This window comes from Coregonus lavaretus (genome assembly GCF_964263955.1).
Source record: "Coregonus lavaretus genome assembly, contig: HAP1_SCAFFOLD_175, whole genome shotgun sequence".
NCBI lineage: Eukaryota > Metazoa > Chordata > Actinopteri > Salmoniformes > Salmonidae > Coregonus > Coregonus lavaretus.
In genome coordinates this window covers 64,240-89,130 of record NW_028164027.1, presented here as the reverse complement: position 1 = coordinate 89,130, position 24,891 = coordinate 64,240, and the positions used below count along the sequence as shown (strand labels likewise).

The window sequence follows — 24,891 nt, the reverse complement described above, 5'->3', positions numbered from 1 at the left end:
GAGGAGAGGGAAAGTGTGGAGGCACGGCGAGAGGTACTGGGGTGTATTACCAGTCCGGTCCGGCCCGTTCCTGATCCCTGCATAGGGCCAGTGGCGTGTGTCCCCAGTACGGTTCGGCCTGTTCCTGCCTCTCGCACCGAGCCTGTGGTGCGCGTCGTCAGCCCTGTCCGGCCCGTTCCTGCTCTCCGTACCAAGTCGGTGGTGCGCGTCGCCAGCCCGGTCCGGCCCGTTCCTGCTCCCCGCACCAAGTCTGTGGTGCGTTTCGTCAGCCCGGATCGGCCCGTTCCTGCTCCCCGCACCAAGTCAGGGGTGCGCTTCGACAGCACGGCTCGGCCCGCTCCTGCTTCCCACACCAAGCCAGTGGTGTGCGTCGTCAGTCCGGCACGGCCCGTTCCTGCTCTCCGCACCAAGTCTGTGGTGCGCGTCGCCAGCCCAGTCCGGCCCATCCAAGCTCCCCGCACCAAGCCAGTGGTGTGCGTCGTCAGTCCGGCACGGCCCGTGCCTGCTCTCCGCACCAGGTCTGTGGTGCGTTTCGTCAGCCCTGTCCGGCCCGTTCCTGCTCTCCGCACCAAGTCTGTGGTGCGCGTCGCCAGCCCGGTCCGGCCCGTTCCTGCTCCCCGCACCAAGTCAGGGGTGCGCTTCGTCAGCCCGGTCCGGCCCGTTCCTCCTCCACGCATCAAGCCAGGGGTGTGCGTCGTCAGTCCAGCACAACCCGTGCCTGGGTCATGTCCGGAGCCGGATCCGCCGCCGAGGCGGAGTGCCCACCCGGTCCCTCCCCTGTTGTGGTTGTTTGGCGCGGCCGGAGTCCGCGCCTTTGGGGGGGGGGGTACTGTAACGCCCTGGCTCTGGGGACTATGTTATGTTGAGCCAGGGTGTGTAAGTCTATGTTGGTAAATCTATGTTGGCCTGAGTGACTCCCAATCAGAGGCAACGAGTGTCAGCTGGTTGTCTCTGATTGGGAGCCATATTTAACTATCGGTCTTTTCACTTTGTGTTGTGGTTTCTTGTTCCTTATTCGGTATGTTTAACCGTTGGACTTCACGAGTCGTGTTTTGTTTTGTTCGTTACTTTAATTAAAATAAAGTCATGTTTGTATCACACGCTGCGCCTTGGTCCGCTTCCTGTAACGACGATCGTGACAATATCTAGTTAACTGAAGAAAAGAAAGACAAAATAAGACAAAATAAGGACAGAAGACAAAGGACATCAAAGTAAAACAGTCCTCTAAAAGACACAAGAGAGAATAATACAAGAAACAATGCTTCTATTGCAACATTGTGTGAAATTGTTTACCCACCAGACATCCAGACGGAGAAAGCTAAGAAAAGTTTCAAAGGTTTGATGATGGGACAGAACCATGAATGCCTGTTTGCAGATCTTACCAGTTGCAAAACAAGAGCAAATGTAATATTTAATACCAAACAAGGGCACATATGAAAAAGGGTTATTTGCAACAATTTCCCTTTCTCAAAAAAGAGAGGCATCAGCCAAGGATGTCAGATCAGCATTTTTGAAGAAGCTGACCAGAGCAACACGTATCAAACAGTAAACTTATATAATAATGGAACTGTATTGATACAAGGCAATGATTCAAGCCTCCAGGATTTTGAGAATATGTTTGCTACCCTAAAAGCAGAAGCTGAACTCATCTCAGAAACTGAGGAAAAAGTCAAGGAGGGAGATGGAGAAAAGCAGGCCCCAACGGTCTCTGTGACCCAGCAAGAAGCCCTCAGTGTACCTCTACCTACCTCACCTGCAGCAGACAAAGCCAAGGACATGCCTACGACACCAAGAACACCTGCTATGCAACGTTTCCACAACACCCTCTCTCTAATTGAAGCAGAGGTCATAGAATTCAGAGAGAGGGAGGAGGACACTGTCCAGAAACTAAAAGAAGAGATGAAACAGTTCAATCAGACAAATGATGACCTCAGAGACCATCTGAGCACAACAAGAAAGGAGCTAGAACAAAGAGAGAGGTACATTGACACCCTCAACCAGCAGCTAGTCAATATGTCCTCTGCATCTAGAGAACATGTCCACCAGCCTGGTACAACACAAGCAGAACCTGAGACCAGCATGGCCTCCACCACACAGCCTGATGACACTGCACCCGCCTACCAGTCTGCTCCAGCCCAGATCAGCCAACCAGCATCCCACTCTGCTCTAGCCAAGGTCAGCCTACCTGCTTCCCAGTCTGCTCCAGCACAGTGTGCTCCAGCCCAGGTCAGCCAACCAGCCACCCAGTCTGCTCCAGCCCAGGTCAGCCAACCAGCCACCCAGTCTGCTCCAGCCCAGGTCAGCCAACCAGCCTCCCAGTCTGCTCCAGCCCAGGTCAGAATACCAGTCTCCCAGTCTGCTCCACCCAGACAGTCACCCACAACTGCAATCCTTATTGATTCAAATGGGAAGTTCTTATTCCAGGAAAGATTATTCCCTAGACACCAGGTGTATAAATTCTACAACTGAGAGTGCAATGCAGCTACTCAGTCAGACCAGGATTGACACCCCCGACAACATCATCATCCACACTTCCCAGGAAAGTTGATCGAAAAAATAAATCAACAGATCACTGTGGACTGTGCCTCACTGCTCAACGTCAGAACGGCTCACCATCCCACTCTGACATGTGAATATTTATACGATAATGTACATCTTGATCAGGACAGTATCAGAACCTTTGCCAAGGACCTAAAGGATGCAACATTTGGCAGGGACCCACACACCCATCACCCCAGCAACAGAGCCCCGGCCCATCACAACACAGCTCTACTAGACCCGGCCCATCACAACACAGCTCTACTAGACCCGGCCCATCACAACACAGCTCTACTAGACCCGGCCCATCACAACACAGCTCTACTAGACCCGGCCCATCACAACACAGCTCTACTAGACCCGGTCCATCAAAACACAGCTCTACTAGACCCGGCCCATCACAACACAGCTCTACTAGACCCGGCCCATCACAACACAGCTCTACTAGACCCGGCCCATCACAACACAGCTCTACTAGACCCGGCCCATCACAACACAGCTCTACTAGACCCGGCCCATCACAACACAGCTCTACTAGACCCGGCCCATCACAACACAGCTCTACTAGACCCGGCCCATCACAACACAGCACTGCCCACTACTCCAGGGTCGGGCAGAACACTGTCCTTCAGAGAAGTACACCACATGATGCAGTCCACACCATGTATCATTCAGATCATCAGCCTACATATGCTGAGGTAACCTCTGGCAAAAGACACCTAGAACAATCAGAGATTGGAGAGGTGCCCCAACTACTGCATCTAATATGCATACTACTGGGATAGACAGACCCTTTCATTCACACGCACGCACACACGCACACACACAGGGTTGCAGATTGCATTGTACTTATTTTTTGGGCCATTCTTATTAATTTGTTTACAACTAATCTTTATTTTAATGCCACTGGTATTTTAATAATAGTGATGTGTAATTTTTTACATTTACATTTTAGTCATTTAGCAGACGCTCTTATCCAGAGCGACTTACAGGAGCAATTAGGGTTAAGTGCCTTGCTTAAGGGCACATCGACAGATTTTTCACCTAGTCGGCTCGGGGATTAGAACCAGCGACCTTTCGGTTACTGGCACAACGCTCTTACCCACTAAGCTACCTGCCGCCGTGTGATGGTGTGTGTGTGTGTATATGTATATGTATGTATATATGTGTATGTGTATATATGTATGTATATATATGTGTGTTTGTGTGTATGTGTATATGTATGTATGTATGTATGTATATATATATATACAGTGGGGAAAAAAAGTATTTAGTCAGCCACCAATTGTGCAAGTTCTCCCACTTAAAAAGATGAGAGAGGCCTGTAATTTTCATCATAGGTACACGTCAACTATGACAGACAAATTGAGATTTTTTTTTCCAGAAAATCACATTTATGAATTTATTTGCAAATTATGGTGGAAAATAAGTATTTGGTCACCTACAAACAAGCAAGATTTCTGGCTCTCACAGACCTGTAACTTCTTCTTTAAGAGGCTCCTCTGTCCTCCACTCGTTACCTGTATTAATGGCACCTGTTTGAACTTGTTATCAGTATAAAAGACACCTGTCCACAACCTCAAACAGTCACACTCCAAACTCCACTATGGCCAAGGCCAAAGAGCTGTCAAAGGACACCAGAAACAAAATTGTAGACCTGCACCAGGCTGGGAAGACTGAATCTGCAATAGGTAAGCAGCTTGGTTTGAAGAAATCAACTGTGGGAGCAATTATTAGGAAATGGAAGACATACAAGACCACTGATAATCTCTCTCGATCTGGGGCTCCACGCAAGATCTCACCCTGTGGGGTCAAAATGATCACAAGAACGGTGAGCAAAAATCCCAGAACCACACGGGGGGACCTAGTGAATGACCTGCAGAGAGCTGGGACCAAAGTAACAAAGCCTACCATCAGTAACACACTACGCCGCCAGGGACTCAAATCCTGCAGTGCCAGACGTGTCCCCCTGCTTAAGCCAGTACATGTCCAGGCCCGTCTGAAGTTTGCTAGAGTGCATTTGGATGATCCAGAAGAGGATTGGGAGAATGTCATATGGTCAGATGAAACCAAAATATAACTTTTTGGTAAAAACTAAACTCGTCGTGTTTGGAGGACAAAGAATGCTGAGTTGCATCCAAAGAACACCATACCTACTGTGAAGCATGGGGGTGGAAACATCATGCTTTGGGGCTGTTTTTCTGCAAAGGGACCAGGACGACTGATCCGTGTAAAGGAAAGAATGAATGGGGCCATGTATCGTGAGATTTTGAGTGAAAACCTCCTTCCATCAGCAAGGGCATTGAAGATTAAACGTGGCTGGGTCTTTCAGCATGACAATGATCCCAAACACACTGCCCGGGCAACGAAGGAGTGGCTTCGTAAGAAGCATTTCAAGGTCCTGGAGTGGCCTAGCCAGTCTCCAGACCTCAACCCCATAGAAAATCTTTGGAGGGAGTTGAAAGTCCGTGTTGCCCAGCGACAGCCCCAAAACATCACTGCTCTAGAGGAGATCTGCATGGAGGAATGGGCCAAAATACCAGCAACAGTGTGTGAAAACCTTGTGAGGACTTACAGAAAACGTTTGACCTGTGTTATTGCCAACAAAGGGTATATAACAAAGTATTGAGAAACTTTTGTTATTGACCAAATACTTATTTTCCACGATAATTTGCAAATAAATTCATTAAAAATCCTACAATGTGATTTTCTGGATTTTTTTTTCTCATTTTGTCTGTCATAGTTGACGTGTACCTATGATGAAAATTACAGGCCTCTCTCATCTTTTTAAGTGGGAGAACTTGCACAATTGGTGGCTGACTAAATACTTTTTTCCCCACTGTATATATACACTGCTCAAAAAAATAAAGGGAACACTTAAACAACACAATGTAACTCCAAGTCAATCACACTTCTGTGAAATCAAACTGTCCACTTAGGAAGCAACACTGATTGACAATACATTTCACATGCTGTTGTGCAAATGGAATAGACAACAGGTGGAAATTATAGGCAATTAGCAAGACACCCCCAATAAAGGACTGGTTTTGCAGCTGGTGACCACAGACCACTTCTCAGTTCCTATGCTTCCTGGCTGATGTTTTGGTCACTTTTGAATGCTGGTGGTGCTTTCACTCTAGTGGTAGCATGAGACGGAGTCTACAACCCACACAAGTGGCTCAGGTAGTGCAGCACATCCAGGATGGCACATCAATGCGAGCTGTGGCAAGAAGGTTTGCTGTGTCTGTCAGCGTAGTGTCCAGAGCATGGAGGCGCTACCAGGAGACAAGCCAGTACATCAGGAGACGTGGAGGAGGCCGTAGGAGGGCAACAACCCAGCAGCAGGACTGCTACCTCCGCCTTTGTGCAAGGAAGAGCAGGAGGAGCACTGCCAGAGCCCTGCAAAATGACCTCCAGCAGGCCACAAATGTGCATGTGTCTGCTCAAACGGTCAGAAACAGACTCCATGAGGGTGGTATGAGGGCCCGACGTCCACAGGTGGGGGTTGTGCTTACAGCCCAACACCGTGCAGGACGTTTGGTATTTGCCAGAGAACACCAAGATTGGCAAATTCGCCACTGGCGTCCTGTGCTCTTCACAGATGAAAGCAGGTTCACACTGAGCACGTGACAGACGTGACAGAGTCTGGAGACGCCGTGGAGAACGTTCTGCTGCCTGCAACATCCTCCAGCATGACCGGTTTGGCGGTGGGTCAGTCATGGTGTGGGGTGGCATTTCTTTGGGGGGCCGCACAGCCCTCCATGTGCTCGCTAGAGGTAGCCAAGTGACTTGGTGTATAGCGAGAATAGAAGAGGGCCTAGAACTGAGCCCTGGGGGACACCAGTGGTGAGAGCACGTGGTGCGGAGACAGATTCTCGCCACGCCACTTGGTAGGAGCGACCTGTCAGGTAGGACGCAATCCAAGAGTGAGCCGCTCCGGAGATGCCCAAATCAGAGAGGGTGGAGAGGAGGATCTGATGGTTCACAGTATCAAAGGCAGCAGACAGGTCTAGAAGGACAAGAGCAGAGGAGAGAGAGTTAGCTTTGGCAGTGCGGAGAGCCTCCGTGACACAGAGAAGAGCAGTCTCAGTTGAATGACCAGTCTTGAAACCTGACTGGTTTGGATCAAGAAGGTCATTCTGAGAGAGATAGCAAGAGAGTTTGCTAAAGACGGCACGCTCAAGAGTTTTGGAGAGAAAAGAAAGAAGGGATACTGGTCTGTAGTTGTTGACATCGGAGGGATCGAGTGTAGGTTTTTTGAGAAGGGGTGCAACTCTTGCTCTCTTGAAGACGGAAGGGACATAGCCAGCGGTCAAGGATGAGTTGATGAGCGAGGTGAGGTAAGGGAGAAGGTCTCCGGAAATGGTCTGGAGAAGAGAGGAGGGGATAGGGTCAAGCGGGCAGGTTGTTGGGCGGCCGGCCGTCACAAGTCGCAAGATTTCATCTGGAGAGAGAGGGGAGAAAGAAGTAAAAGCATAGGGTAGGGCAGTGTGAGCAGGACCAGCAGTGTCATTTGACTTAACAAACGAGGATCGGATTTCGTCAACCTTCTTTTCAAAATGGTTGACGAAGTCATCCACATAGAGGGGGGGTGGGGGGAGGATTCAGCAGGGAGGTGAAGGTGGTAAAGAGCTTCCTAGGGTTAGAGGCAGATGCTTGGAATTTAGAGTGGTAGAAAGTGGCTTTAGCAGCAGAAACAGAGGAAGAAAATGTAGAGAGGAGGGAGTGAAAATATGACAAACCCGCAGGGAGTCTAGTTTTCCTCCATTTCCGCTCGACTGCCCGGAGCCCTGTTCTGTGAGCTCGCAATAAGTCGTCATGCCACGGAGCAGGAGGGGAGGACCGAGCCGGCCGGGAGGATAGGGGACATAGAGAGTGAAAGGATGCAGAAAGGGAGGAGAGGAGGGTTGAGGAGGCAGAATCAGGAGATTGGAGGGAGAAGGATTGAGCAGAGGGAAGAGATGATAGGATGGAGGAGGAGAGAGTAGCGGGAGAGAGAGAGCGAAGGTTGCGACGGCGCATTACCATCTGAGTTGGGGCAGAGTGAGTAGTGTTGGAGGAGAGCGAGAGAGAAAAGGATACAAAGTAGTGGTCGGAGACATGGAGGGGAGTTGCAGTGAGATTAGTAGAAGAACAGCATCTCTTAAAGATGAGGTCAAGCGTATTGCCTGCCTTGTGAGTAGGGGGGGACGGTGAGAGGGTGAGGTCAAAAGAGGAGAGGAGTGGAAAGAAGGAGGCAGAGAGAAATGCGTCAAAGGTTGACGTAGGGAGGTTAAAGTCACCCAGAACTTTGAGGGGTGAGCCATCCTCAGGAAAGGAACTTATCAAGGTGTCAAGCTCATTGATGAACTCTCCAAGGGAACCTGGAGGGCGATAAATGATAAGGATGTTAAGATTGAATGGGCTAGTGACTGTGACAGCATGGAATTCAAATGAGGAGATAGACAGATGGGTCAGGGGAAAAATAGAGAATGTCCACTTGGGAGAGATGAGGATTCCTGTGCCACCACCCCTCTGACCAGATGCTCTCGGGGTATGCGAGAACACATGGTCAGACGAGGAGAGAGCAGTAGGAGTAGCAGTGTTTTCAGTGGTAATCCATGTTTCCGTCAGCGCCAAGAAGTCGAGGGACTGGAGGGTAGCATAGGCTGAGATGAACTCTGCCTTGTTGGCCGCAGAACGGCAGTTCCAGATGCTGCCGGAGACCTGGAACTCCACGTGGGTCGTGCGCGCAGGGACCACCAGGTTAGAGTGGCAGCAGCCACGCGGTGTGAGGCGTTTGTATAGCCTGTGCAGAGAGGAGAGAACAGGGATAGACAGACGCACAGTTGACAGGCTACAGAAAATGGCTACAATAATGCAAAGGAGATCGGAATGAAATGAACTAAACATCTGGGAAAGCGAGAGAGCGGGGCCTCCTTCACTTACGTTTCACTGAAATATAACTCTCCCAACTTCCACCTCAGAAAGTTCCACCTCACTTTTTAAGAGATCTGTGCCTCAAGTGGGGGGTGCCAAGCATTTTTGGGGGCGGGCCCGGCCCCCTATGGCCCGCCCATAGCGACGTGTGTGGTCCTCTTAAGCACGTTATTTCAATATTTCCTAGCTCTGAATTGACGCAGGTTACACTTTTGCAAAGCTACTCGGTTAAAAATAAGAGCATGAATGACAATAAAGGTATGACTTGAATTATATGCATAATGACGTAGTAAACAATATCGCTCAGCGTGGGAACTTTTGGTGGGGGGGAAGTAGCCTTTATGAGTCTCCATGGCGGGTAAAGACCATCACTTCATTGTCTTGTTGGGAATAGTAATAATTCGTAACAGTACGCATTGTATTAGTCTAACAGTTGTTTTTCATTTTGTTTCTCACATTAAACCAGTCCTTCTCAAATAGTGGGGCGCGCCCCCCTGGTGGGGCTCGGAGCAATGCCAGGGGGGGCGCGTGTGACCCCGTGGAACGTGCTTTTTTCCCCCCAGGGAGTATGTCTTTTTTGCACCGAACAAGAGCACACAGCACAGAGCAGGATATATGAAGTGCAGATAACAAACCCTTAAGAGACACCATGGAAAAATATTTAACAGGGATGAAAAGAAAGGCGGAGAGAGACGGAGATAATGAGACAAACGTAAGTCTCCCGAAAGCTAAGACGAGGAAATATGACGAAGCGTATGTAGCGCTTGGCTTCACTGTGACTACGGTGGGAGACGAGGAAAGACCGGTATGTTTACTGTGTCTAAAAATGTTGGCAGCGGACAGCATGAAGCCAAATAAATTAAGGCGTTACTTAAAGACATTACACCCCAATCACGCTGATAAGCCGCTTGAGTTTTTTCAGCGAAAACGTGCCGAATATTGCCAACAATCGTCCCGCTTTGTGAATGCTACTTCAGGAAACCAGCGAGCACTGTTAGCATCATATAAGGTGGCGTACCAAATTGCTCAGTGCAAAAAAAAACACTCCATAGCAGAGGAGCTGATACTGCCTGCAGCATTAGACATGGTCTCTGTCATGCTGGATGACGCAAGTGCTGCAAAAATAAAAACTATCCCTCTGTCCAATGACACTGTCGCCAGACGTATAAATGACATTGCTAACGATCTTAAAGAACAGCTGGTAGATAAACTCAAAGACAAACGTTTTGCCTTACAGTTCGATGAAGCAACTGACAGCAACAAAGACTGTTTGTTTATCGCTTATGTACGTTTTGACATGACAAACTCCCTGTGTGAGGATCTACTTTTTTGTAAATATGTCAGAGACAGAGCCACAGCTGAAGAGCTATTCAAAATGCTGGACTGCTTCCTGACTGAGAATGGGCTAAAGTGGGAGAACTGCATTGGTGTTTGCAGTGATGGTGCACAGACCATGGCAGGGATGAGAAAAGGACTTCGGGCACTCATCAAGAAGGCCTCACCTAATGCTGAGTGGACACACTGTGTTATACACAGAGAAGCACTGGCATCAAGGCACCTTTCCTCTGAATTAAGTGAGGTTATGACTGACATTGTAGGTGTAGTCAATTTTATAAAGACCAGACCACTAAAAACAAGAGTCTTCTCTGCTATCTGTGAGGAGATGGGAGCTGAACATCAAGCTGTGCTGTTTCACAGTGAAGCAAGGTGGCTGTCACGGGGAAACGTCTTGTCCTGAGTTTTTGAGCTCAGAGAGCAGATAAGAATGTTTTCGGAGCAGGAGCACAAGTATGACCTCGCAGAAAAATTTAGTGATGAGAACTTCCTGGCAAAACTGGCCTACCTGAGTGACATATTTGGAAAGCTAAATGAACTAAATCTACAGCTTCAAGGGAAAGATAAACACCTCAGGTCACAGACAAGATCAGCTCTTTCACTCGAACGCTTGCAATGTGGGGCAGGCGACTTGGTGAAGGACATACTGATTCATTCGAGAACCTGCATGAATTTGTTGACACTACTGACTATGATGCCACCTCAGTGATTCCATATATTAAGGAGCATATTTCATCACTGATGGGATTCTTTAAAAAGTACTTCCCTGAAAACAGTTCCCAATATGACTGGGTGAGAGACCCTTTCAATGCACCAGCTCCAACTGGTTTCAGCTCTGCAGAGGAGGACCAGTTCATTGATATGACGTCTGACTCCACATTGAGACTGAGGTTCACATCACAGACACTGAGTGAATTCTGGCTGAGTGTAGAGAGGCAGTATCCACTCTTAGGGCAGAGGGCCATGGGCATTCTTCTTCCTTTTGCAACATCTTATCTTTGTGAGGCTGGCTTCTCTGCTGTTGCTGCACTGAAGACCAAGTACAGGTCCCAGCTAAACATTGAGCAGGAGCTGAGAGTTGCAGTATCATGCTTCAAACCCCGCTTCGAAAAGCTGTGCACTGCAAAACGTGCTCATTGTAGCCATTAATCCTGACTTCCTCATTTTGATTTTAAAAAAATCAGCACAAATTGTTTTATTCATTTTTGTTTTATAGGTCAAAGTGTTTCATATATTGTGCTCCTGAGTTAATGTTGCTGATCAATTTGAATTTATTATTATTTATTGATTATATTTAATTAAATTTTTCAGTATCAAATGGTCAAAAAATGTTTACAGTTTAAATAAGGATTGAATTATTTTCTTAATTTCAGGCAAATTGATGCACTTTAAGTATTTTCTGTTACAGACTAAAAAACAATGTTAATAAAGTTATTCTTTGTTGTAAGTTGATCTATATTTAATGTTAATAAGGATACAATGTTATGCAGAGGTGTACTTATAACAATTTTATAGACAAATGATACTATTTACAGTCGCAGCGGAGAGTTGGGGGGCGCGAAATGTTTACTTCTTCCTAGGGGGGGCGTAACAGGAAATAATTGAGAAGCACTGCATTAAACAGACATTTGAGAAGGATTTGAGAAGCGAATTGCTTGCAGTTGTACCAATGATACACAGACACACTAAAGCTGTACAGTGTAGTTAGAAAAGTCAGTTTACATTATTTGCAGATGTGTTCCCTTTTATTTACAAATCGAAAAATGTAACATTTGAAATGAATGTGGCAGAACAGTTAAGCATAGAGTTCCTGTGGGAGTGATTGCTTTGTTTGAGCCAGAATGGAAATTTGGTCTGAGAAACGACGCCCATTATATCATGACTATTTCAGACAGAATTCACTTTATGTTATCTGTAAAAATATAAATAAGGCAATGTTTACATGACCCCATTTCAAACAGTCACTTATTTATCACTTTCTTGCAGATATACAGTGCATTCAGAAAGTATTCATACCCCTTAACTTATTCCACATGTTGTTTTCTTACAGCCTGAATTCAAAATGGATTCAATTATAATATTTTATCTCACGCAGCTACACACAATACCCCATAATGACAAAGTGAAAACCCGTTTTTGATATTTTTGCAAATGAATTGGAAATGAAATACAGAAATATCTAATTTACATAAGTATTCACACCTCTGAGTCGATTAAAGCTGTGTCTTTCTGGGTAAGTCTCCAATAGCTTTGCACAACTGGATTGTAAAATCTATGCAATATACATTATATAGATAGCCATTATTTTTTTTGCCATAGGTTTTCAAGCCGAATTAAGTCAAAACTGTAACTAAGCCACTCAGGAACATTCAATGTCGTCTTGGTAAGCAACTCCAGTGAATATTTGGCCTTGTGTTTTAGGTTATTGTCCTGCTGAAGAGGGAATTTGTCTCCCAGTGTCTGTTGGAAAGCAGACTGAACCAGGTTTTCCTCTAGGATTCTGCCTGTACTTAGCTCTATGCCGTTTATTTTTATTCTAAACAAGTATCTAGTCCTTGCCAATGACATGCATACCCATAACATGATGCAGCCACCACCATGCTTGGAAATATGAAGAGTGGTACTCAGTGATGTGTTGTGTTGGATTTGCCCCAAACATTACGCTTTGTATTCAGGGCATAAAGTTCATTTCTTTGCCACATTATTTGCAGTTTTACTTTAGTGCCTTATTGCAAACACAATGCATGTACAGGTTTCCTTCTTTTACATTTACATTTTAGTCATTTAGCAGACGCTCTTATCCAGAGCGACTTACAGTTAGTGAGTGCATACTCTGTCAATTAGGTTAGTATTGTGGAGTAACTACAATGTTGATGATTCATCCTCAGTTTTCTCCTATCAAAGCCATTAAACTTTCTAACTGTTTTAAAGTCACCATTGGCCTCATGGTGAAATCCCTGAGCGTTTTCCTTCCTCTCCGGCAGCTGAGTTAGGAAGGACGCCTGTATTTTTGTAGTGACTGGGTGTATTGATACACCATCCAAAGCGTAATTAATACCTTCACCATGCTCAAAGTAATATTCAATGTCTGCTTTATTTGTACCCATCTACCAAAAGGTGCCCTTCTTTGCGAGGCATTGGAAAACCTCCCTGGTCTTTGTGGTTGAATCTATGTTTCAAATTCACTGCTCTACTGAGGGACCTTATAGATAATTGTATGTGTGGGGTACAGAGATGATGTAGTCATTCAAAAATCACTATTATTGCACACATAGTGAGTCCATCTAACTGATTATGTGACTTGTTAAGCACATTTTTATTTCCTGAGCTTATTTAGGCTTGCCATAACAAAGGGGTTGAAAACAAATTGATTAGATTACTAGATACTAGACACTGTCAATATGTTTTTGGAAGTGGCTCTGCATTTCTTGCATTTCTTGCATACATATCATATTTATTTAAGGGTTATGACGACTTTCTAAAAGGACAAAGCTGTTTCTGTGTGTTCCCTTGTCTCCACTGTCACCACATCCCTCGATGCGTGCAAACAGAGCATCTACATCAGGGATGGGCAACTCCAGTCCTCGGGACCTGATTGGTGTTACACCTTTTCCCCAGCCCCAGCTAACACGTTTGACTCTAATAATCAAGTACTCATGGGTTTCAGTTTAGAATGCAATAAGTTTAATCATCTGTGTTTGCTAGGGATGGGGAAAAAGTGTGACACCCCTCCGACCCCCAAGGACTGGAATTGTCCATCCCTGATCTATATGGTAGAACCAGTACCAGACCTGAATGAATGTGTCTGTTTTGAATATTCACGGAGACAGAATGATGTGGTTGATAGCAGAGACGTCATGCCCAAAGGGGGCACAGGGTCACTTGCCCCCTCAGATTTGTGATGTTTAAATTTGTCTTGTTATATTTTCTCTGTCATACTACTAACCATGAAGTTGGCTTTAGCTAGCCCAGATAGGATCCCAATCTCCCAACCTAATAACTACACTGAACAAAAATATAAACGCAACATGTAAAGTGTTGGTCCCATGTTTCATGAGCTGAAATAAAAATCCCAGAAATGTTCCATTCGCACAAAAAGCTTATTTCTCTCAAATTGTGTACACAAATTTGTTTACATCCCTGTAAGCGAGGATTTCTCCTTTGCCAAGATAATCCATCCACCTGACAAATGTGGCATATCAAGAAGCTGATTAAACAGCATGATAATTACACAGGTGCACCTTGTGCTGAGGACAATAAAATGCCACTCTAAAATGTGCAGTTTTGTCACACAACACAATGCCACAGATGTTTCAAGTTTTGAGGCAGCGTGCAATTGGCTTACGGACTGCAGGAATGTCCACCAGAGCTGTTGCCAGATACGTTTATGTTAATTTCTCAACCATAAGCCAAGGCGGCTTTAGAGAATTTGGCAGTACTTCTAACTGGCCTCACGACTTCAGACCACTTGTAAAGCAGCGTATGGGCGAGCTGTTGGCTGATGTCAATGTTGTGAATGCCCCATGGTGGCAGTGAGGTTATGGTATGGACAATGAACACAATTGCATTTTATCGATGCCAATTTGAATGCACAGAGATACCGTGGGATAGTGTACGTGCACAAAGTGAGTTTGTAACATGTATATCATTCTTGCTTGTTGTTCTTTATAGTTACTACCATTGCCTATTGTAAGTTGCCTCTCTGTGTTTTACTGTGTTGTGTAATACTCCGCAGGTAGCATTATGCCATTAATACAGCCCTTCCTTTGTTAATAGCGTTGTTGCTCTACTTGTGCTATCAGTTATTGTGCATATTCATTACCCCTGTTATCTGTCCATTACAGGACCACTATCATTCCACTACCTTTCCATGTCCATTTCATCCGTGTGTGTCAATAAAGTATCCTTGAATGTAACTCTGAGGTTGCCTTATTCCCCTCTTACCGGGGGAGGTGAAAGCGCAACCTGGTCTCAGAACATTTCGTATTATTCTGTATGTACAAAGCTGTGATCAAGGCAAAGGGTGGCTACTTTGAAGAATCTCACATCTCAAACATATTTTGATATGTGTAACACGTTTTTGGTTACTACATGATGCCATATGTGTTATTTAATAGTTTTGATGTCTTCACTATTATTCTACAATTTAGAAAATACACAAGACACAGAGGAGGAGAAACTATCCAACACCCTGGGAGAGAGAACGAGTGACCTCAGTCGAACTCACAGCCAGAAAGATGCGTTAGATACAGGAGAGGAAGAGGTTACCCTGGATGCTATCACCCCTGCTCCTGTGATCAGGCCAACGGGCAGGCGGAGCGAGAGGTCATAGTGATAGTGATTCACACCCAGAGAGAGACAGACAACCCATACAACCTCTTGGCTGAGATGAACCACACAGAGGTAGAGGCAGAGGGCCTTCAGGGCTAGCCAGTCAGCCTTCCTGCTCTGATCCTCAAGTCAATTGTAGTTGACCTCATTCCGTCAGTAGAGGATGCCTGGTTGTTCTTTAAAAGTGCTTTCCTCTCCATCTTAAATAAGCATGCCCCATTCAAAAAAATTTCTTTCTAAAATTAGCCACCGAAATTGTAGCAACCCCTGTTACTAGCCTGTTCAACCTCTCTTTCGTATCATCTGAGATCCCCAGAGATTGGAAAGCTGCCGCAGTCATCCCCCTCTTCAAAGGGGGTGACACTCTAGATCCAAACTGTTACAGATCTATATCCATCCTGCCCTGTCTTTCGAAAGTATTTGAAAGCCAAGTTAACAAACAGATCACCGACCATTTCGAATCGCACCGTACCTTCTCCGCTATGCAATCTGGTTTCCGAGCTGGTCATGGGTGCAACTCAGCCACGCTCAATGTCCTAAACGATATTATAACCGCGATCGATAAAAGACAGTACTGTCTTTTATCGACCTGGCCAAGGCTTTCGACTCTGTCAATCACCGCATTCTTATTGGCAGACTAAATAGCCTTGGTTTCTCAAACAACTACTTCTCAGATAGAGTTCAATGAGTCAAATCGGAGGGCCTGTTGTCTGGACCTCTGGCAGTCTCTATGGGGGTGCCACAGGGTTCAATTCTCGGCCGACTCTGTCCTCTGTGTATATCAATGATGTCGCTCTTGCTGCTGGTGACTCTCAGATCCACCTCTACGCAGACGACACCATTTTGTATACATCTGGCCCTTCATTGGACACTGTTAACAAACCTCCAAACGAGCTTCAATGCCATACAACACTCCTTCCGTAGCCTCCAACTGCTCTTAAACGCTATTAAAACGAAATGCATGCTCTTCAATCGAACGCTGCATGCACCAGCCCGCCCAACTAGAATCACTACTCTCGGCGGGTCTGACTTAGAATATGTGGACAACTACAAATACCTAGGTGTCTGGTTAGACCGTAAATTCTCCTTCCAGACTCACATTAAGCATCTCCAATCCAATGTTAAATCTAGAATCGACTTCTTATTTCACAACAAAGCCTCCTTCACTCATGCTGCCAAACATGCCCTCGTAAAACTGACTATCCTACCGATCCTTGACTTCGGCGATGTCATTTACAAAATAGCCTCCAACACTCTACTCAGCAAATTGGATGTAGTCTATCACAGTGCCATCCGTTTTGTCACCAAAGCCCCATATACTACCCACCATTGTGACCTGTACGCTTTCGTTGGTTGGCCCTCACTACATATTCGTCGCCAATCCCACTGGAACCAGGTCATCAATCCCAGCCTTATCTGAAGTCATTGGTCACCATAGCAACACCCACCCGTGGTATGCGCTCCAGCAGGTATATCACCCCTCCTTTGGCCGCCATTCCTTCCAGTTCTCTGCTGCTAATGACTGGAACGAATTGCAAAAATCTTTGAAGCTGTAGACTCTTATCTCCCTCACTAACTTTAAGCATCAGTTGTCAGAGCACCTTACCGATCACTGCACCTGTACACAGCCCATCTGTAATTAGCCCACCCAACTACCTCATCCCCATATTGTTATTTATTTTGCTCATTTGCACCGCAGTATCTCTATTTGTACATCATCTTCTGCACATCTATCACTCCAGTGTTAATACTAAATTGTAATTATTTTGCACTATGGCCTATTTATTGCCTTACCTCCATAACTTATTACATTTGCAAACACTGTATATAGATTTTCTATTGTGTTATTGACTGTATGTTTTGTTTATCTCATGTGTAACTCTGTGTTGTTGTTGTTTTTATCGCACTACTTTGCTTTATCTTGGCCAGGTCGCAGTTGTAAATGAGAACTTGTTCTAAACTGGCCTACCTGGTTAAATAAAGGTTAAATAAAAAAATGAAATAAAATGTTTAATTCATATTCATTAAAGATATTTAGTCAAGACTTGAAAAGTGCCATTTATTTCAAATGATAATTATTCAGTGTCTGCAACCCTCAAGAACCAGGGTGAGTCTGGCTCCCCCTTTTACTGGGCAAACACAACTTGCATATCGTCATAGACTAGGCCGAAACGTTAATCTTTTAACCTTGCTTGAATAAAACAATGCATTTTTAATAGTGAGAAAGAGTTGTGCTTTTCCTTTTATATTATGATTAAGGTTTTTGGTTGCACCTCGACTCAACGTTGGTTGAGCACCCTCCACTTTTTTGTCAAATAATACATCTAAAAAAAATGTAATAAGTAAATAATTAAAAGCATTACAAATGGGATTGGGATGTTTCCCACTTATTTACACAACCTACTCCACAAAGTTTAGAGAAATGTTCTGAAATTAATTAAGAATTAAACAGAAGAAAATCAGAATTGAAGGCAACTATAATGCAAAGAATTTAATGGTCTATGGTTCAATCCTGTTTCTGGTCTAATGAATAATTAATATTGTTTCTCCTCTTCCTTGTGGCAAGTGCAGCAGCACACTGCCCTCCAAAGCCTGCAAAAAAAACGCCGGACTGCCCCTTTCCTCGCCCTGCATGGAACATCCAGGGTCACGTCCTTGGTGACGTGTGGGGTGACGTCCATGGTGACCACAGCAACATCCTCTGGAAAGGGACAAAAGCGGGGCAGAATGTAAATAAATGCAAACCGTAGGTTCTAAACACTGGCCAGTTGAATGGGATCTTTTATTTCAGCTCATGAAACATGGGACCAACACTTTACATGTTATCATGATGAACGGCACCTGTCAGAGTGCTTTCTATAAGTCTTACTCACCTGCTTGGATGTCAGATGGCAGAGTGGCGTAGACGGCCACCATGAGAGGCTTTTCTTCAGGTGTGACGTCCGCAACCTCCAAGAGTGAAGAAGCAGGGTATTTATCTGTGTTAGGGGTGAGGTCCAAAACCTCCAGCTGAGAACAAGCCGGATCTGCCTCTGTGTTAGGGGTGATGTCCAAAACCTTCAGGTGGGTAGAAGCCGGGTCTGCCTCTGTGTAAGGGGTGATGTCCACAACTTCCAAGTGGGAAGAGACGCGTTCTGCCTCTGTGTTAGGTGTGACGAACACAATCTCCAAGTGGGAAGAGACGGGTTCTGCCTCTTTGTTAGGGGTGATTTCCACAACCTCCAGGTGGGAATAAGCCGGGTCTGCCTCTGTGTTAAAGGTTATGTCCACAACAACTAGGTGGAAAGAAGCCGGGTCTGCATCTGTGTTTGGGGTGATGTCCACAAACTCCAGGTGGGAAGAAGCAGGATCTGCCTCTGTGTTTGGGGTGATGTCCACAACCTCTAGGTGGGAAGAAGCCGGGTCTGCATCTGTGTTAGGGGTGATGTCCACAAACTCCAGGTGGGAAGAAGCAGGATCTGCCTCTGTGTTTGGGGTGATGTCCACAAGCTCCAGGTGGGAAGAAGCCGGGTCTAACTCTGTGTTAGGGGTGATGTCCACAAACTTCAGGTGAGTAGAAGCCTTCTTAGCCTCTGTGTTAGGGGTGGTTTCCACAACCTCCTGATAGGAAGAAGCCGGGTCTAACTCTGTGTTAGGGGTGGTTTCCACAACCTCCTGATAGGAAGAAGCCGGGTCTAACTCTGTGTTAGGGGTGATGTCCACAAGCTCCAGGTGGGAAGAAGCCAGGTGTGCCTCTTTGTTAGGGGTGATGTCCACAACCTTCAGCTGAGAAGAAGCCGGGTCTGCCTCTGTGTTATGGGTGATGTCCACAACCTCCAGGTTGGAAGAAGCAGGGTCTGACTCTGTGTTAGGGGTGATGTCCACAACCAATGGGTGGGAAGAAGCTGGGTCTGCCTCTGTGTTATGGGGGATTTCCACAACCTCCAGGTGGGAAGAAGCCTGGTCTGCATCTGTGTTTGGGGTGACAATTAAAATCCTGATTGGCTTTACTACTACAAGGCACCAGGATGTCATGACAAAAGGCATCTGTCAGAGTGCTCTCTATGAGTGCTACTCACCTGCTTGGATGTCAGCTGGTAGTGTGGCGGAGACGGCCACCACTAGGACAGGGGGAACTGGCAGGGTGTCTGCAGTAGGCTGGAAGTAGCTTTTCACCTCGTCCGCCACAAAGGCACAGACAGAGCTCATAAAAAAAGGGGTCTTGAGGTCATCCAGGGAGAAGGACTGGCTGATTCTCCCGAGGATCAACCTCACAGAGTCAAAAGCAGCAGCCCGGGAGAAAGGGGTGTGAGGAGAAGAGGCCTTCAACCTGCTGGAGAGCTTCTCCCCTACGGCCACCACCATACTCACAGCCATCCCGCTTAGGAGGATGGGGTGATCTGAATGGCCTTCCTCTGGCTGAAGCCACAGGGCCAGGAGGATCCTGGGCACCAGCTCCACCACCACCTGGGATGGGCTGAGCAGGTTGCTACAGGGCTTATTGGACAGCTTGTCCTGAATGCTCCTCACAGCTCTCTCCATGATGATGTGGACCTTGGGGTCGCTGAAATCAACAAAAAGCAGCAGAGAAAGCTAAAAGATGTGCAATGTTCACACAGAAAACACTGCCCTAGTTTTTTTCTGCATAGCTCCAGATGTGTAGATGAATGGAGCAAGCCGTATGCAGGGCAGTACATGGAACTCACATGTCAGCGCCAGCTGGAGAGGTGGGGTGCATAGAGCGGCGGAGCTTGCAGACAGCCTCGTGCTCCATGTCAATCATTTTTAGGCAGGTGTTTACTTCCCAGGTCTGCCGTAGGAAACAGGAAGTCCCATTAGTGTAATTTCACAACAGATATATTCTGCTGTACTAACTAGTTGTTGAAAGGCTAGAAAAGAGCTCACTGACTGATAGTCTAAGTCTCTAACTCTCATTCTCTTACCAGCCGAGCGAGTTCGTTCCCCTCCTCCAGGGTTTCCTTCCACACCCTTCAAATAAAACACAAAGCATTTCAACTTTCCTGGCTTCCTATTTATCTGTTGTTTATTTTACCCACACCTCCTGGAGTGCTGCTGGTGACAGAGAATGGCAGTGAAGGTGAGAGCTGACGTGGTACTCACCTCTCCCTAAGGGATTTTTTGCCCTGAGACACCAGCCAGTCGCTCATGTGCTCCGTGGTGACATGGGGCGAGACCTGGCCTCGACTCTGGAGCAGCAGATAGTGGACCATGAGCTTCTTCTGCAAGATGAGGTAAGGTGTGAGACCGTGCCACTAAAGACCATATAATGTGCTTTCAGAAGGGCCTCTCGCAACATTTCACAACTGCTCACAATTTGCAAGTGATATTAAGAACTCTTATGACCATCTTCTCTAAACTGTCTTGAAATAGAACTCTTGTTTTGGGATTAAATCTATCTCTTTTTTTCTGTGGTTACTGTTTTTGTGGGATGAATCTTACCTGTTTATTGTAATATGCTTCCTCCCAGCAGGCCTGCAGAGTCTGAAAATAAAGGCTGCTTCTACAGAATTCCTTTGAAGATAATTAAAATAATTATGCTTTATTAGGTACATTATGCACAGGCATTTACAGTATGCCAAAAGGAATATCTCCTAAGATTACCTTAGTGGGACCATAAGTGAACTCAGGAATGCTCCCAACCCTATCCATGGTCAGAGGGGGACGAAATGCAGCGCTATAAATATACGGGATGCTCTAGAGATAACAGGAATGACTTAAAGTCGCGAATGATCAATGCCTGTGGAGTCGTCCAATATGCTGCGCTGAGAATTGAGTTGTAGGCGATATTTGGATATGTTTGGCGCAATATACATGTTTACATTCTATTGCCATGGAGAAATTGAGTTTCTAGAACCTGTTTTCTTTTATGTCTTTATTTCGTGAAAGATTAAGATCTTTATTTTGTCATAATGTGTATATGAGGAAGTTGGAGCCCGTTCCGATTCATGACGCGGTTATCCAGGTGCATGTTGCATAGACCTACTAATCCAACCTTGCCTTACAAGTTAAATTAAATTAGTATATATGCCTATACAAATATATTGACCACATCCATTTAAATCAATGATTGTCAATTGAAAATGTGGTTGTTGTGTTATCCTGTTGTGCGTGTCAGGGCTCCTCTTAAGCACGTTATTCCAATATTTCCTAGAATTGACGCAGGTTACACTTTTGCAAAACTACTCGGTTAAAAACAAGAGCATGAATGACAATAAAGGTATGACTTGAATAAATGTGTAGTAGTGTGATGTTTCCCCTAGATTATGCATCAAATTGCACACAAGGACAGTTCAAGTAGGCCAGGTCAAGAGGGGATGTTAATTAGTTAATAATAATAATAATTCAATGTGGTTTCTTTATTTAATTACAGCTCCATAGCTAATGTTATTTTTTGGTGTACAAACATTTTTATGTATCTATATTGTAAATCCACCTAATTGTAAAAGTTGTGTATATTTTGGTTTGGTCCATCGCGGGTTATCTGTATTTATGTACCCTCTTATTGTTCTCTTTTGCCTGACCTTCAACTAGCAAGGTATGTTGTCCTTGGCGCCGTAATTTGTCAATATAAAACTGGGGTAAAGTAACACAAAGTGCTGTTACGCAACTACAGGTTTTGTTACAATGTGGACAATATAAAGATTTATGTTAACAACTTTCACCGAGCTCGCTAATTAGGGTACCTATTGTAACTCGGGAGTATTTGGGGCAGTGTTTGAGTGAGTTTCTATGTGCTCACGCAGGTGCCCGAGAGCTGTGGTTGCACCAAGGGCTAAACTATTGTGTGTTGTCTCGTGGTGCGCAGGTATGTCTTTTAATTTGTCAGAATTATGTTGTATATCATTTTACTTGTATTGTATAGTGTGTTGTTAGGCACTGAATGTGTGCATGCAGCACCTGTTCTCTTTTGCCTGACCTTCAACTAGCAAGGTGCCCGAGAGCTGTGGCTGCACCAAGAGCTAACATATTGTGTGTTGTCTCTTCGTGTGCAGGTCGAATAAAAATTATCCAACCATCAGAATTCCAGTTGTGGCAGTGTCCTAATTACGTGACCTGCCGACTGGTCAGCTCAAGCCGACCGCCGGAGCTGTGCATGTGGATGAGGTGCACGACCTGCGCATGTGAATTTGTTGATGGTTTACTGTAAGTGAATATATACTGTAAACAGTGAAAGTGAATGTAGCATATTCATTAGATACAGGTATTCGTGCTTATTTGTATGTTTTGGATGAATTTGTTTATTGCATTTATTTTTTGGGGTATTTGAATGCACTAAATGCACCCGTGTTATGCTGGGGGTTTTAGTGTGGGTAGAGGGAGGGGTGTCCTTCCATTTACACCAATTGTACAGTCAGCTCCTGGGAGTAGAGCGTTTGCTAGTCCTGAGTTTGCAAGCACTGGGAGGGGTAGGCTGTTTGTTCCACCTGACCAGGGTATCCCACCTCTGTCTTTTGATGTACCATCATCCACAGTACTTGGTGATAATGGGACGCCTCCGAGTCAGCTTAGTGACCTTATTAAGCAGATTGGTTCAGAGATAGGAGAATCTATCAGAGCGAGTTTACTGCAGCCTGGGGTTTCAAGTCTTTCTCCTGCCCGTCCCCCTCACCAACCCCAGCAGTTTCCCCTAGCCTGAGCAGTGTGGGTCAACCTTTATTGATGCGTCCAAGCTGAATCTGGTTGTGAAGTCAGATGTTAGTGCTCCACCTCTTTTTAGGGGTGATGGCTCAGATAAGTACTCTGTCCTGGAGTGGGAGGAGTTAATGGAAGTCTACCTAGAGAAGAGGGGTTACACTGGGTCTGGGAATGTTGGGGAGGTGATGTCTAGGCTCATGGGGAGGGCACGGGATGTGACCAAAGTCTGGAAGCGTAACAACCTTGTTGTCACAGATGTTAAGGCGGTGTTCAGTGTTTTCAAGCAACACTTTGGGGATACTGTCTGCTCAGGTATGCCATTAGCTGATTTCTATTCAATCAAACCAGATGCTAATGAGGGTCCAATAGATTTCTGGATTAGGCTTAACAAAGCTGCAGAGGCAGCCGAACAGTACCTTGTGAGTGAGGGCAGGACCTTACCCAATCAGTGCTCAGAGTTGACAGTCATGTTTGTACGCAACTGTCCTGATAAAAGAGTTGGCCCAAGTGTTCAAGAGCAAACCCATTCGTGACTGGACAGCCAGTGAGGTACAGGATCGGTTGGATGAACTGTTAAGGGAACGTAAAGCATGAAGAAACACAACTTTCACAGCAGGTGGCTGCCGTTTTTGACTGCCCTCAGGAGGGAGTGGGTCCTGTGAAAATACCTAATGTTTCATATTTTTCTCAATGTGGCCGTGAACCAGACCAGGGCACCATCTGTATCTGTGGGTGGGGACATTAATGAAAGTTTTGACTTTGTTAAGAGAATGCTCTGGTCAGCAATACTCTAGTCTGTGAAACAGAGGGCCCCGTAAACAGTTCCACAAACATCAGCGTGAGTGCGCTGTCTGTGGAAGCACTAATCACTGGACCAAAGCTCACTGTCAGATGCACCAGCTGTGCTTCAAGTGCTTTTCTCCGGGCCACATGAGCTTTGACTGTAGTGAGGCTGGGCAGCGACAGAACCCTGGATGTGGACAGACTGGCAGGTCTCAGGAAAACTAGAAAGCCTCCGTTCTGAGGAGGGCAATGTGGGGCATTCTTATTTTTCCTCCACTGATGATGATATCCAATCTGTTCATTCTTACTTTTATGAGTCAGTACCCAAGAACAACACAGTCATTTTTCAACGTGTTTTTTTTTCTCTCCATGCCGGAGGCTGCCCAGCCAGAGGAGGCTGCCAGAAGTACAACCAGCCCCCCCAGGGACATCACCAGGCCTGAGGCCTTCGTCCGGACAGGACCCCTGCTGGCCAGGAGAGCCCAGAGGGATGCTCCTCCTCCAAAGATGGTCCCCAAACCCCCGGTGGCCCCCCGGCCCAAACTGCTTCCCTCCCTGGGCCAGGGCAACATGTCCCTGGTCAGTGCCAACACCTGGGATGAGAGCACCAAGAAGAAGGGCAAGAAAGGTTAGCACTTCTCCTTGTGCAATGACACATTTTTCCTATTGAATGTATTGTCAATATTGTATAATGTATGTTTTTAGCTGATGTACAACCAGGAAGATGATAAATAACCATTCATAAATGAATTATTTATGAATGAATCTAACCTAATGTAATGTAAATGAAAGGAGTCAGAGTCCAGAGGTCTAGCCCGGGCCTGAGGCATATCCCCCGTGACCTAGAGATGGCGATGATGAGGCCCCGTCTGGTCAAGTCGGCCGTTCCCTCCCAGCGGCCCTACCAGCCGTGGGACGACGAGGACGAGGTGGACATTTGCACCCTGAGGCGCACCGCCTACATGTGCCCCATGTACGACCAGGAAGAGAGAAGCGGCAGGGGCAACAAGAGGGTGGGAGTGGAGGCCCTGGACAACATTCCTTTCAGAAGGAAAAAAAAAACATAATTGAATGCATGAATTTAGCTAAAAACTATAAACCATCATAAAAGCCTTTGGAGTCATACAGTAAAGCTCAGATGAAAGACACCTTGGAGATCCTGATATCTAACACATTGTAATGTTGCTCCTTCTAAACAGAATGGCTGTTTCACCTAGTAGTCCAACACATTGTAATGTTGCTCCTTCTAAACAAAATGGCTGTTTCACCTAGTAGTCCAACACATTGTAATGTTGCTCCTTCTAAACAGAATGGCTGTTTCACCTAGTAGTCCAACACATTGTAATGTTG

At 45.8% G+C, this 24,891-nt stretch overlaps 1 protein-coding gene across 1 annotated transcript in view; it reads right to left on the bottom strand.

Moving 5' to 3' along the window:
- The window catches only part of LOC311117532 (uncharacterized protein), a gene marked incomplete at both ends in the record, with an annotated part of 32,404 nt that extends 8,561 nt beyond the window's left edge, over positions 1-23,843 (bottom strand). The window contains 3 exons of the mRNA XM_084192452.1: positions 17,729-17,824; positions 17,997-18,425; positions 23,819-23,843. Of these exons, the coding sequence (XP_084048578.1) occupies positions 17,729-17,824; positions 17,997-18,425; positions 23,819-23,843 (550 nt within the window). The remainder of the gene's footprint in view (positions 1-17,728; positions 17,825-17,996; positions 18,426-23,818) is intronic.
- Between the last annotated feature and the right edge of the window lie 1,048 nt (positions 23,844-24,891).